Source organism: Phasianus colchicus, chromosome 15 (assembly GCF_987193195.1).
Source record: "Phasianus colchicus chromosome 15, bPhaCol1.hap1.1, whole genome shotgun sequence".
NCBI lineage: Eukaryota > Metazoa > Chordata > Aves > Galliformes > Phasianidae > Phasianus > Phasianus colchicus.
In genome coordinates this window covers 5,539,049-5,554,174 of record NC_143450.1, presented here as the reverse complement: position 1 = coordinate 5,554,174, position 15,126 = coordinate 5,539,049, and the positions used below count along the sequence as shown (strand labels likewise).

At 37.7% G+C, this 15,126-nt stretch overlaps 1 protein-coding gene across 20 annotated transcripts in view; it reads left to right on the top strand.

The window, feature by feature from the left end:
- TENM2 (teneurin transmembrane protein 2) overlaps positions 1-15,126 on the top strand; it is a 979,011-nt gene that overhangs the window by 764,267 nt on the left and 199,618 nt on the right. For all 20 annotated transcript variants that reach the window (XM_090150611.1, XM_090150610.1, XM_090150609.1 and 17 more), the window contains one exon: positions 5,535-5,744. In XM_090150611.1, the coding sequence (XP_090006737.1) occupies positions 5,535-5,744 (210 nt within the window). The remainder of the gene's footprint in view (positions 1-5,534; positions 5,745-15,126) is intronic.

The following is a 15,126-nucleotide window of genomic DNA, read 5'->3' as shown; positions in this document are numbered from 1 at the left end:
GCCCAGCCCATTGGCAGGACTTGCTTTGCACAAATATTTGAAGGATGCTTTTTTTCTTGTAAAAAAAAAAAAAAAAGCAATTATTCTGGGAGGAATAGGGAGAGTGCTGAATGTGCTGTATCTCAGGAAGGTTTCACCTTCATCAGCTGCCTGCTTAATTTATAGTGCTTTGCACTGCAAAAACATGCTTCTTGTGCTATCTAGTTGTTTCCTGACACATTTAGCAATGTTTCTCACTCTTTAAAGTGAACTTAACATTGCTGACAATGTAGGTGCTTCAATTAAGCTGAGCTGGAAATACAGTCAGAAGTGCATTGTGCTCTATAGAGTGAGTTGTTGTGCTCATGGAAGCAGAGTCCTGCCCTCTGTTTTGCACAGTGCTCCAGCTTGGCTTTCTGGGTTTCCTGAAATAAGGAAAAAAGAAAGGAGGGGGATAAAATCTGCCCTGATTTTTGTAATGTACATCCGAACCCTAAAAGTGAGATCTGGCTAACAGGAGAAGCTAGAAAATTCCTCTGCAAATATAGTAAGCTTTGAGGTCTGTGTTTGAGACTTTGAATTTTCTGGTGACAACTTTTTGAATTGAAAAGGATAACTTAGGTGTGTGGGATAGCAGCTTACAGGTTGTGATCTTTATCCTGAAACAATTTGTTGCAAAATGGCTGTTTTAAGAGTCTGAATTGAATTCAGAGACTCTGACTCCTAGAATAATGTTCATTTTTGGAAATGATGTATTCCTGCCTAAATGTGTGTGGGTAAGCATATACAAAAATATTACATAAATATTTATAAAATTATTTTTCCTGAAAGGTGTTTTAGATAGTGATACCATACTATATTACAGTTAACTTGAAGAGGTTGGATAGCAGCTCTTCAAGATGTGTTTTTGTAATGGATATTTACACAGTGCCTGCTCACATGTCAAAATTCTTACATTTCACTCATTTCCATCCCGTGTGTTCCCTGCTTCCACTCACGTACCACAGTGGAAAATTAGGGCCAGAGTTTTACACACGTGCAGATTTCATTTGTCTCCAAAACTCCACAGATCTTTTGAGTGGGAGTTCAGGGAGAGAAAAAAAAAAGGAGAGTATGGAAGATACATCTCAAAAACTTCAGAAACCGATAAGTAGCCTGCCTCTTTTCTTTGATTGTGTCTCAGTTATATGTATGATAATAAGGAGTGATTGCAAGCAGTAATTTTTCCTTTGGGGGGGGAGGGGGGAGAAAGTGCTGTTGGTGGGTTTTGGTTTCTTACACTAACAGCAATGGCAGTTTCCTTTTCCCAAATGTGCTACTGCGATTAAGATGAGCAGAATTGGTGTTAGCTGTCTTACCAGTGTCTGGACTCGAGAGCATCTTCTCTGCAGTGCTGTTGCTGTGCTGCACAGTGGGCACACATGGCAGCTTTGCAGTATTAAGCTTGTCACCCATTCTGACCCTGTCACTTCCTCAGTCATGGACTCCCTGGATAGAGATTGCTGTACTTTTGGGTCTCATAGCTAATGGTGCTGTCAGGAACATCACTTAACAGCCTCTTTATATGTAAGTAAAAGGAAATGTCATTCCCTCTAAAACATAAAGTGATTATTTGGCCTAGAAACTTGTTTCGGGAAGAACACAGGCAGGATTTGGAAGTCAGTGATAGACTACCTCAGCAATTTCCTGTGCTTCACATGTCCAAACAAGTCACAATGGAAAAGCCCCAAAACCATAATCTCACTTCTCCTTTTTCAGGCATACCAGAAAATGCCAGTAAGGATTATCTGAGTTTTGAGACATCCAAGTCAGCAGACAGGAGCCCTAAGAGTTCTCTCTTCTGCTCCTCTTCTACAGTCAGGTTGAACTACCACTCGAGAGTTGAGTGTTTCATCTGTCAAACTAGTATCATCAGATAAATGTTTAACTGTACCTTTTTGGGCATTCTTAGGAACATTTTAGTTGAATGATTGGGTTAGCTTTGAACTAAATGCTGCATGATGGGACTTCAGGTATCTGAGGAGCTTACATCATTATTTTTGCCTCTGGACTTCACCAATGCCATTTGACTGCTTATGTCCAATGTACATATTTCTTTTCCCAGCATGATAAAACTCTTGGCCTTATTCTTCTAATAAGATCTCTTGCATGCAGTTCTCTCCCTCCTGAAGTTCATTCTCCAACAAGAAGATAGTGACCTTGTTCCAGTCACTCCTTATCACTCTGGCATGTTGTCCCAAAGAACTCTGTAATTTTCACACTCCTGAAACTTTTCCAGGCACTAGTGATGATATCTTATCCATCAGGAGGGGAGCTTGCTCTTCTATAGGTTTGAAATTTGGTCTTATTTTGTGCCTTATTCAACGTCGATCTATCTGTGAACCTGTCCTTAATGAGAAGTCTTTCTTAAAAGGAAATCTTCACACCAGTATCTGATCTGTACCCACTCAGCTTTTGTGGGTTCATTGCTGGGGATGGTTGTAAGCCTGTGGCATCATTACCAGATACAGGGATGGCCTGATTTTTGATTGTTGACTACAAGGCAGATTTTAAGCCTTCAGGATTTAGAGTGGAACTGTAATTGGTTTCATGGAAGTTCCTGAGTTGATGAAGAGAGATGTGACACTGTTAAAAAAGAAAAAATGGAAATAACTCTTTGTTGTCTACTGTATCATCTTATGTGGGGAGAAAAGAAAAGAAAAGAAATATGAGTGATGAGAATAAAAGAGAAAAATATAAAAAGAAGGCACTTGCAGAATGAGATGTCATATAGCATGGAAGTGCAAAGCTATCCAAAATCAGAAGCCCTCCTGAAGGAGAGCTATGAACCTTTCTTTCACTGAGAAATAGTCTTAATGATGGGAGAAAGTAACAAGGAAAAGAATATAAGGAAAAAAAAGTGGTGTGGGGGGGTGTTTGCTTGCTTTAGTTCAAAATACTGTATTCAATATCTTTCTGTGCCATTTGTGTGTTTATGCAGTACAACCATGCATGTATACATGTGTAGAACTGGTGTTATTTTTTCCTATTGAAACTGTAACACAACAACCTCTAGACTTCATTTTCCCTTTTGTAGCATTTATCTGTTTTACATTTCTTTGGGGATATGACACAATTACATTACTGTTGTCAGTCGAAGTAAGTATCCATTACATAGGATTTCTGTCAGTGCACGACAAGATAAAAATCTTATTTATAGAAGCTTTATAATGTTAGTATTTGAAGAGTAGATATAAATTGTACCAGCTTCTGTTTTACATTACGGATGTAAATTCTGAAGACTGAGGTTACCATCTGCATCACAGGATATTTTATAGTACAGTAGGGTAATGTGAGACTCGTTGTGAAATGAGGGGAATTAGAATCATTTTGAGAAACAGAAGGTTTCAAAATACGACTGTGAGGGTATCTGCAGACACAGAGCAGTTCTGACAAGAAGATCGGGCTTCCAGAACCGATAGAGCTCAGTCTGTTCAGTAACACATTGAATTTATTTGACCAAGATATTAATATTCAATAGGATGAATCAAAGCCATTATTTCTATGCTAAGAATATATAGCAACTAATAAATTGTATTTATTGTGCTTTTTGTAGCCTAACTGCAAACATTCACTTCTCTTTGGTAATTTTACAACCAATCCTTCAGCTGCGGTCCTGCAGTTACCCCTTAGACTCCATTTCCCAAGGAAACAAAACTGAATTTCCACATTTCTGTTCCTCTTCAGTGATTTTTCAGTTCATTTCTTGTTAACTTGTACAGAAGGATGGGTGTTTTAAGATATTTCTACATGTTTCAGGGAGTAGGGGAGAAAGAGCCATTGAGGGAGAAGCAGCACTGCAGGAGCCCAACTGCCATAGCAGCAAAAGCTGCGGTGGGAGTTCAGTGTCAAATAGACACCAGAAATGAACTTTGCAGTGCCCCAACCATGAGAAAAGCTTTAATCACATTTGGCAGTTTATTGGAAAATGTAACCACAGTACGGGTTGGCAGTATGATGCTTGGCTCATAGGCATCTGTGTTTTTCAATTAACAGGTGCTTATGGACAAATCTTCCTTAGGAGGCTGCTTCGGCCAAAATAAAAAAAAAAAAATGCAGCAGTGTAAGAACTTCATAACTATTGTTTGATCTAAGCTACAAACAGAAATGTCCTGGTTGGAAATGTTACCTTGTCTTTAGGGATCAGGGCTGCATTATTTCATGAAGCAATGCAGTCAGCTGTGCTTGGCCGAAACATTGTCTTTGGTGCTCTTTCATCTGTCTTGATGTATTCTGCAGACATATACCTAAGTTTCTTTAAAGTATGTCCTGAGGTTTGCATAGAGGGCAAAATCTGATTTCATCTCATCGCCTCTCATGTGCAGTATTTTCAGAACAGAGTTAATGCACTTCCATGTGATACGGTAAATGAAGATTCTGAATATATGAGGTTTTTTCTTTTAACTTCAGAAACTTGAAGCAACTCCAGAATATGTGAGAATTAAATACACAGAGTGTACACTGTGTTACGTTCCTATCTAAGGTGTCAAATCTCAGTCTTGCTTCTTGTTTCCTACACATTGCAAATAAATGACTTGAAACTGCTTTTTCTCTTCTGCTTTTCTTGATTGTTTAGAACGTGCTGTAGGCTTTCACAAGAATGGCACAATCATGAATAATAACAGTAATTATTCATGTCATCAATATTAGAATTATTTCTTGGTAAATGCAAGTCTGCAAGGAAAATATTGGGTACATATTGAATGTATTGCATAGAAGAAGGTAGATGAGAGTTGTTATCAAGTAGCTTAAACCGATTTCTGCCCTGTGATAACTTGGCTGTTTGGTCTTATCATCAGTTTATCCAGAGTTAAAAATACAGTGAAAACTAAGCATAATAGTCATTTGCCTAAATCCAGCTGGTTTTGTTACTTTAAATTTTTTGAAGGTAGCTGCTTGCTGGTGTCAGACAGTGAGGGCTTTTAAAGTGCCTATGGTTACCTTCCAATGATTGCCATTTTTTGTTTGTTTTCTTTTTTTTTAATCCTAATGAGATAAACCTTAATGCAATTCGTACAGAGGGCAGTGTTGTTGCTTTCAGAAATGAAGGAGTAGCTAAGGAGAAAGATAGCATGCATTTGCTCTGCTACTGTTTCTTTAAAAATGGTGGAAGTCAGAATGCACCATCTCAAATAGTTTTGCTGCATTTTAACATTTGTAGCTCACATGCAGCAGATCTCTCTTTGCCTCACAGACTTTGGCAGGATCACAGAGGTCGTATTTTCCTGTGTATAAATTATTCATGAATGATTTCTCCAATGCTCTGGATAAACTTGCAAAAATCGGAATACTTGTTTCTCTTAATTCTTTCACCCCTACAAACAGTAATATTCTAGTGGGCATTGCACAAAAAAAATAAAAAAAAGCTGCCTTCATTTGTGTGCATTTGATGGAATGGATTGATATCAAGTTATGAGAGGAAAGTTCACAGAAGCAAAGAGTAAATAAGAATTTGTTTTCTTTTTTTTTTTCATTACGCTCACTGCTGATCTTTGATCCCTGTGTCCTTTTCCCAGGTCGTCCCATTCCACCTACATCCTCGTCTAGCCTTCTCCCATCTGCTCAGCTGCCCAGTTCTCATAATCCTCCACCAGTTAGCTGCCAGATGCCATTGCTAGACAGCAATACGTCCCATCAAATCATGGACACCAATCCTGATGAGGAGTTCTCTCCTAATTCATACCTACTAAGAGCTTGTTCAGGGCCACAGCAGGCATCCAGCAGTGGTAAGAAAAATTGCAAACATATGGAGTTTGTTTGTGATGTGTTTGTTCTCGTTTTATACATTATTTTGCAAATGTTCTTTCATCACCTGAAAATTAAGAGTGTATATGGAAATAAGCAGAAAAACATAGTTTTATTTCATTGAAACTTTTTTGAAAACATACCATGTTTTTCTATCGTTTTTTTTTTTATAGAGATCTTTTTAATTTAAGTGTTACAAGCAGTGTAAAATTATTACTGAAAGCTTGTCATCTAAGAAATCTAGTTTTCACAGTATGTTTCTTGTAAAAGCGATGGACACACAGTGGTCCTTTATTCTGCACAGGCTAAGCCAACACCTAATGTAGTGATGAGGTTCTGTATCTGGAAATGTGTTCCTTCTGCTACTGTCTGTTCGTGCTTTAGAATCCGATTCTGTACTTTCTGTGTTAACGAAAATCCTGATATTTTCAGCAAAATAATACTTGTCATTCAGTCTTACATATTTAAGATATTTAAAATATTTGCAGTTCTGCTATCAGCCATATATTCTGTAGTTCTTACGGTTTTCTTTCCTTCTCTTTCTTTTTCTTCTTTTTTTTCTTTAAGCAAATGCCTTATTTAATTTTTATGTTGAAAAACTGAGAAATAACAATGCAATTTTTTTGTTTTGGTTTGGTTTGGTTTTAGAATTGTAAGCAAAGCACTTACTGATCTGCTCAAGTTCTCTCTTAGCTGTAAAAGTACAAAACTGATGAGAGTAGGAGACACCACATAGCATGGAACTTTTGGCCTCTGTGGATACATAAAATAGATTTAAATTATGCCCTGTAAATACTGGCTGGTGGTGAACAGTGGCAATGTGAAGAAATGAGCAGAAGTTGAAAAATAAAAGATTCAGAGTGGATAAGAGATAAAATATTTCCCTGAGTATTGAACAAGTTTCCTAGGGAGCCTATGCAGTCTCTGTCCTTGGATATTTGGAAGAACGGGTTGGTTAAAATCCTGGGCTGTCTGATCTCAGAGCTGTCCTGCCTTGCCATGAGTTTGGCCTACAGGCATCCTGTAGTAACTTCCAACTTGAACTGTCCTTCAACTCTGTAATCCTTTTGCTAAGTAAGATGTTTTTAAATATAATTTGCGATAACTATTATTACATACATTGAAAGGAATTATAATTCAGATCTTGAGCTTCCTTGGTCTCGTGGTCTGAGGGTGTAAAATGTGAAAACAGTATTTTTGCTTGTTTTTATGTTAGAGAGATTTGGGATGATGTCAAGAGACGCAAGTCCCAAAATCTCCAATTACAAAAATTGGAAACTCAGCAGTAACTATAGAAATTTTGTAGAAATATAGAAAAATGTGGATATGTAGGTAAAATATGTTCTATTTTTAAGTCAGTGTAGATAAGTAAAAAAGCTTAAAACTGTCTTAGAAACCGACAAGAGTCCTTTGAAGCATTCAGCCATTTGTGAGTAATTGTGATCTGTTTGATGAAATAGTTTGCATTTTGCTCTCTGTGAAATCTGCCATGATCATGGTTATTTGTTGTTACTAACATTGCAAGTTGTTTGAAAGACAGTATGTGGGGACTGTGAAGAAATACCAGAACGGCATCGTGAAACCAAGTGGTAGAGCAGTAAAATGGCAGAAGAAATTCAGAGCAGAGCAAAGTGACGCTCATGCAGAATGCAGTGCTTGTTTAGCAGTTGTGATGGGCCACCCTGAGTATGGAGTGAGTTGTCAGGGAGGAGCACGTGTTGTCTTGCAGCTCAGGAGTGGATGAATTTGAGTGATGAACAAGGGGAAGAAAAAACAATAAAACTGAAAACAGAGAATGTTGTTTGGCTAAAGGATGTGATTTATCAGTTTACAAAGCTTTAAAAGACAATGGTAAGAGAGGCTGAGAGAGAGAGATAATGAGGGCTGCTTGGTAGAAGAAAATCACAGTTAGGTGTTACAGACTGGAGACTTGGAGAATCCCTGAATGCTTGGTATTTATAGCTGCAGCTAGAGACCAAGCATGGCTTTTCTTCTGAAGTCAAATGAACCAAGCTGTAGTAAAAGAACATCTGAAAAGTTGATGGAAGAACTCTGCATTTCGTTTTAAATGCTATTCGTTGTTTCTTCTCGCACACGTTACTATGGCTGACACAAGGAACCTTTTCAGCATGCTCAGATATGCTTTGATCTGTTTATGAATAGCTGAGTTGTTCATTCTGTACTTTAATATTTTTCCACAAGATAGTCAATTTTCTTCTTTAATAAACACTCACAGTATATTGTGGCTTTCTTTTAGTTTTCAGGGCATAGAAAAAAGCATAATTGATAAACATTTAGAGTATTTCATGGCACGTGCTCTTTGGATTTAAGACATCCTATAGAAACCTATCTGTATTTGTCAGGAAGGTACTTTGTTTCCTTTCAAGAGTTTATAAGAAGATACTGCAGACAGTGGCATGCAGTTCAAATTGGAAAAGCTTACCTTTTTTGTCTCATTATTCTTCCTGTAAGATTTTCAGAGTAGCTTTTACATGTTATAGAAATGTGGACCATGGTTTTCTTATTTTTCTATTTATATATCTGTTATTAATTTATATTAGGGGCTATGTAAATTTAGCAACATCCTCTAGACTTTTGGAAGATAGTAGATAAATATTTTGTTTAAATTTGGGTTTGGATTAAAAATAAATCTTTGAAGACATGTAGATTCACAGTTTAGATTCCAGAAAATCTTTAAGCAGTAATAAATGTTAGTTATCACTTTCTGGGTTCCTCTTTTTAAATAATTCTATCACAGTCTTCAAAGTGCATACTGAAAAAGAAATGTTTGCAGAAGACTTCTGCTGATTTCATTGTGTAGGTGTCCTGTTTGGCTGATTGTACACTTATGGTTCCTTCAATCTCTGCAATTATAGGCTAACTACTCAACAAGTTTGAGTCATCTTTAATACGAGGTGATAGTCATCCATATGTATTGCCCTATGCCCTTTGCAATAGCCTTGCAATCTACCGAGGTGGATCTGGGAAAAAAAAAAATAAAAAAAACAACTATTCAAATCTTCAATCAAATGAGCAATCTATTGTTGGTATTATGAAGGTCTTTAATCTACAATAAATCTTTGTTAGAACTCATCAGAGCTTCTAGTTTGAGAGAAATGTGATTATAGCACTCTTAAAATGACATTACATCATTGGGGTGATTGGTTTATCATTTGGAGAAGCGACATCAATCATAACTAGCATAGCCACACAGCAAATGAATTCAACCTTTCTACTGCTGAACAATGACACAATAATTGCTCAAAATCAAACTTAAAATGAAATCAGAAAATGCACTTTCTTTAAATATGATGTTAACCTAGTGGAATATGTTATTAAAAATCATGTTTGAGGAAATTCTGTGTAATTAAAAATATGTGAAAATGTATTCCTTTTTTCCTCTCATTAGAACCTGATTTTAGTTGCAGAATCATTTTCTATGCAGCAGATATTATGCTGCTTTTAATTGAACTCCCATCACTTACATTCCTCTGCTTGTATTTCTTAATATAATATGCAGAACAATTATATCTGATGAAGGACAAGAGGTTTTTGAAAGCTGGTGCACCTACTGATGATATTTTGAAAAATACAAATATTATCGAAGGTAATGAGACCTTTTACACATGGAAAGTTAGATTTTTTTCCTTTTAGAAGAAGGTCAATTCCTGACACACCATTTTCTAGGATGGTTTCTTGGAGCTTACAGTAAGAATAGTTTTTTTTCCTCTCTGTGTATTCATTCTACGTATTTTCTTTCTAGCAATATAAGGTGACTCATCTTGTTGGAATGCCATTGTAATGGCTTCAAGTGCAATACAATAGACTTTTAAATCGTACAGAGAAGAAAGAAAAAAAGATAAGGCTTTTTGTTGCCAGCAGCTTTGTTTTCGTATTTTCATGTAGTGCTATTAAACTCTATTTTACAGTCCCAACAGAAAAAAATATATATTTGTTTGTTTTTAACAAAGGTATAAAACACCTAGATTTTATCTTCTCACACAGTAGTTAGTTATTGACTTACGGATCCATAATTAGATACATTCATCATCTTCAACCATTGCAACAATGGGAAAGTAGATGCAGAATGAGTTTTGGAATATTGCGAATTTGGGAAAAAGATGCATCTCTAAAAACTGAGAGTGTGCATTAGGCATTGTCATGATTTCCAGGAAGCTATTGAAGTTCAACTGGAAGGCAGTCGAGCATAGTTTTTCAGTGTTAACATGGCTTTTTAGCTTAATGACAATACTATAAGGATTTGGCTCAGTGTGACTGTATTTGCCTGCAGAGTCCTTTGGATGCTACTTAGAAGACAGGGTTTGCTTTGAGTCTTTCACGAGCAGTTATTGTCATCAAGGGGAGGGAAATGGCGAAATCAGTTGGCTGCAGTGGCTCGTGTTGTTTTGTGTTGTCTGTGAGTTAGAATTGAACTGTAATACAATCAGTCCCTTCTGTTTATGATCACAGTACTTTATTATGTAAAATAGTAGTATTTATTACAGTCATTACAAATATCTAGAAGGATCTCCTGCAGTCAACCTGACAATAACTTTTTATAGGATTCTGTCATCATTCTATAAGTTAATTCATACAAACCATCTCATTGCAGTATGTTAAAAAAATCTTTCCTTTTCCTTTTTTTTTTTTTTCTTCCCCCCTGAAAGAAGTCAGAACTTTCATTAATACACAGTAATTGGTGGTCTTATTTGAGATCCTGTGCTGGAAATGCTTGGAAGTATGTTTTCTAGCTTTGTAGAGTCCAGCATCAAATAAAATGCAAACCCATACAGAAAAAGTCATCTCTGAAAAATAATTGAATCCTATAGAAAAAATAATTACTTCTTCTGATGGTTGCATATCACCCCTTAGTGAATGGAGGAAGTGGTTTCTGTATCTGCTCATTTATGGGATAGAAAATAAAGTAGCAACAACAGAAATCCAGAATCCTAAGCTGAGTTTTTTCCTTGCAAAAGATGGACTTTGGCTTACTTAGAGACTAAATGAAAGGGTTTGGAGATCTCAGTAGGCAGCTCCTTCATCTTTCTGCCAGAAAGACATGGGTTTTAATTGTAGATAAGAAGCCTAGACGTGCGTAGCTACCCCAGCATGAGATCCAGTTGCTGGGTTGCTGGAAGAACTATTCCACAATTAAGTGGGCTCAGCATAGAGACCATTCAAAATTCTGACAGGAGTCTCACAAAAGGGAAGCGCAAAGTCTGGCACCTGGTGAGCAATAGCCAACCCCTGCAGCAGGCCAGCGGAGAGGCAGCTGTGCTGAAGTGCACCTGGGGACACCAGGCTGACCGTAAGCCAGCAGTGTGCCCACAGCAGCCTGGGCTACGATAGGCGAGCACTGGCGGTGGGTTGGGTTGGGGAGGAGATGCTGTTCCTCACAGCCCAGCTGTGATGCAGCTGGAAAGCCAGGTGGGCTGCTGACCCCTGGTAATAGAGAACGGGTCTTTGTGAGCCCAGAGCTGGGCCACCAAGGTGAACGTGGGCTTGGTGCAGCTGATGGAGAGGCTGAGGGACTGGAACTGCTCAGCCTGTAGAAGAGAAGGCTGTGGGGAGCTTCCCGATGGGCAGCAGTACCCAGCAGGGAGGGGCAGGAGCCAGGCTCTGTGCAGCAGTGTCCACTGACACGAGGAAATGGGTACAAGCAGAAATACAGAAAACATAGTTAAGAAATAAGAAATTGATGGTGGTTTTCTATTTACTTGTTTGTTTATTTCATCATAAAGGTAAACAAGCACTGCCCTAAACTGTTTTGTCCTGGTTTTGTTCATTTCAATCTCTTGCATGGCTTCTGAGGTCGCATGGCGGGGAACAGAAATTGAGAAGAAAGATTTCAGCCTTCTTCACCATCACTTTTCTGTTGTAACAGTTGTATGCGTTTGTGAAGTTTGGCTGGTGGCATGTCCTCCTGAAGCTGCTTTCACAATGTATCATGTTGGACTCTGCTAACCTATGTGTAGGTCAGCAACAGTTGAAGTCACATAAGGTCAGATGTAGGCAGTTAGGTTTGGGCTTTTTTATTGTTATTTCTTCATACAGATTCTACTGTCTACCTCCAAAAGGTAACCTGGAATTACATGTTTGTACACAATTATATTCACATGGAAATACCATAAACGTTCTTTTTTTCTGATGACATCTTACAGCGAGTTACCAAAACAATGTTGCAGATTTATCTTTTTAATTTCTATTTACAAAATAAGAGGAAATTATGTATGTTTGGTTCATCATCACTATTTCGGACTCTGTGCTATAGACCATGTTTCCCACTCAGTACCATGAATGTTGTGTGCTTTCCCTGAGGTACAAGAAAGCAAAGCTCATGTCAAGAATTCTGTCCTTAGTGCTCCAGTGGATGACAAAGACCAATGAAGATTTTCTTATTACAGTAGGTGAGGTTGAACAGAAGCTAAAACCTGTTGTGTTCCCAGTGTTTAACCTGGAAAGAATGGATCCTAGCTTTCAGGTTTTAAGCAGTGGTCTTCTGTATGTGTTGTTTTGAACCAAGGTTTTCCTTAGCCATAAGGTCCTTGCATATATTTATATATATACGCATATATACACACACATTGTTGTTTTCAGTGTGTTTTAATACTTTATTTCTCTGAATCCTTAATGTCTGCTCATTTTAGTTCTGTTTCATTCCTTTAATGCCATGTCCAGATTTGCAGCCATGGACTGGAATTAGAGGTGGAGGAGTAGCACAATGTGTGCTTTCACATTGAAACTGGAGGGTGTACTTTCTCTTAAGTATCATCTCCATGTTGCTGCAACTATTACTGATATTACTGCTGTTGCCAATCTGTGTAGCATATGTTGACGATGCCAGCAGATGTCTGAACTTCAGCCAGAACTTGATTCAGACTTGATTCTAGCTATTAGATTTTGCAGAAACGCTGTATTTATTAATTTATGAATTCGTAACAGACAAGACAATCTTGAACAGAAGGTTGTAAGGTAATTTAAAAAAAAAAAAAAAAAGAGTACTAGAAAAGCAGTAGCATCGATAATTGTTTCTAATTCTATTGTTCCTACATTCTTAGGCCTCGTCATAGTACTGAGAATTGAAGAGATTATTCTTTGCTGTTTTCACTTCATTTCAGTGTAATGCTGGTCAATGTGTAAAACTGGCAGCCTCTGTCTTGTAATAGAAGCAGCACAGAAAAGCAGTGCCAGCAGTAACTTTCCAAGGTTTGCCTTCACTGATAGCTCCCTTAATGGCTGGGGAACAACTCAGGTACTGCAGCCAGGCAGGCCTTGGTTTTTCTCATTACCAAACCTTATGTTGTCCTGTAGAAACTACTCTGAGGTCACCAATAAATGTCACACATTTGAAATTTAAACACTGAATATTCCTGTTCCATGCCATTGTGCCTAGGCCTGATGCCTTGCTTGAGAGCTGAAAGGCCCTGCTTGTTATAATTACACATCTCCCTATTCCTCATGGTAAGTCTGACAGTTGCTTGTGTTCAGGTGGGGCATTTTCTCCTTTATTTGTATGAAAAACCCAAACCTATAATGGTTCTTGTTAGTACTCTGTGCTGTTAGCTGTGCTGTATTGGAAATGATCTGGCTTTATAATAATACTGTCTTCTGATACAGTTTTAGTCTTCTGAAACTATACTTCCTTTCTCATTGACAGTAATGTAGTTCTAACAAATTTCGTGGTGGTTTCTGCAGCTGTTTAAATGGAAAGGCAACATTTAGAAAGCATTTCACATTTGTAACTATCACCTGCACAGTTGGGTGGCTGATTGAAAGTGATGAATCAAGCACGTGTAAGCCATGTGTGCACATCCAACTATCGAATCAAAAGCCTAACACTTAGACTGTGATTTTTTTTTTAGAATTATTTGCAGTATTTGTACACAGGATGTTCTGTAAGTTTTTTGGTTGCTTTTTGTGTGAGCTGTTATTTTTGTTTGGGTTTTATTTTTGTTTTGGTACTAATGAAAAGTTGCATCGATCCATCCTTTCTCCTTATGAATCCAAGTACTTACTGTTAGGAGCATCTTAAAGTCAAACAGACAGTTTTCATCTGAGTCAGTATTCCATTCATGGATTTCCTCATTTTGATGAGGCAGAGCTGTACGCTTTGGCTGTATGTGCTTTATTGAAATTGTGATTTTTTCTAGCAATAAATAATTATTCCTGGTTATGGAGTTACTTGAATAGATTCACCCATTTTAATATGCTTATAAATATTAGCTTTACATGAGACAAATCTATAAATATATATCATTTCTTGGCCAGTTATTATCATCTCTAGAAACTGAATTTATCTTACTATTAAGCAGGACTTAATCAATAGAAACTAGGAATTATTTTTTTCTTGCAGAAGATGTTCAACCTTAAGTTAAAGAGTACAAGAGAGGGAGAACTCAGCATGTCCCTGGAGAAAAACTGCTCAGTGCTTATTAATTATTCTATTATCTTTTTTTTTTTTCCATTCACATCTCTCTCTTTGCCTCATAGTTCTCACAAGCGTGTCTTTGGTATCCCTTCTGAGTAAAAGGAAAGAAACCTGAACTCTGTCATTGGCTCTGTTTACCTGCAGCAGCCATACTGCCCTCTGGTCATATTTGCACTAAAAGGGTTTATAGATAGAGCTTTGGTGAAGCTCTGTACTGAAAATGCAGCTCTCACCAACACAATATTCTCTCTTGTTATTTCATAATCCAGTTCCTTTAGTAGACTAAGCAGTATTATGAAAAGGATGCCTTTGCTTGCATTAGTGCACCTTATTTTGTAGACCAAAATTTTGTCTTTCTCACAATCTCAACTTCAGCAGCAAACTTGTACAGCCTCTGTTACAGTATGAATGTGAGGAGGGTGTAGTTCCTTCGTTAAACAGCTGCTCTATTTTGATTCAGATTTGCGAATGTTTTCTTTTAGAGGGACCATGGTGGAGGTGCACACCATGGGGTTTATTTTAGGAGGCCAGGTAAATGTTCTGAGAGTTTGATGTGGTGGGATGCCTTCGAAGGTGAGCGTTGCATTCCAGCTTGGTTCTTGTCTGTGGGGATGCCCTTAGCTTGCATCGTGCCTGTGTACAGCTGGCTTACACAACTGTAAAGGTTCAGAAACAGAAGGAGTTTGCTCAGTGTAAGTCTTGATGTGGCCAGTTCCTGTTTATTGCATACTGAACCTACAGCTGATAGGTTATTTTTCTCAAATAAATTGATCAACGAAGGTATGTTGGCTTCTTTTACAAATACATGTCATTTATTTTTCTGCCAGATTCTTCCACTGAAAAGCTGAAGAGTTGATGTAAGATTTGGCTACTGGCCTGAGTAAATGCTTACTTTTTCAGATATCTTGATATTGTGGCATGAGGGGAATCCCATT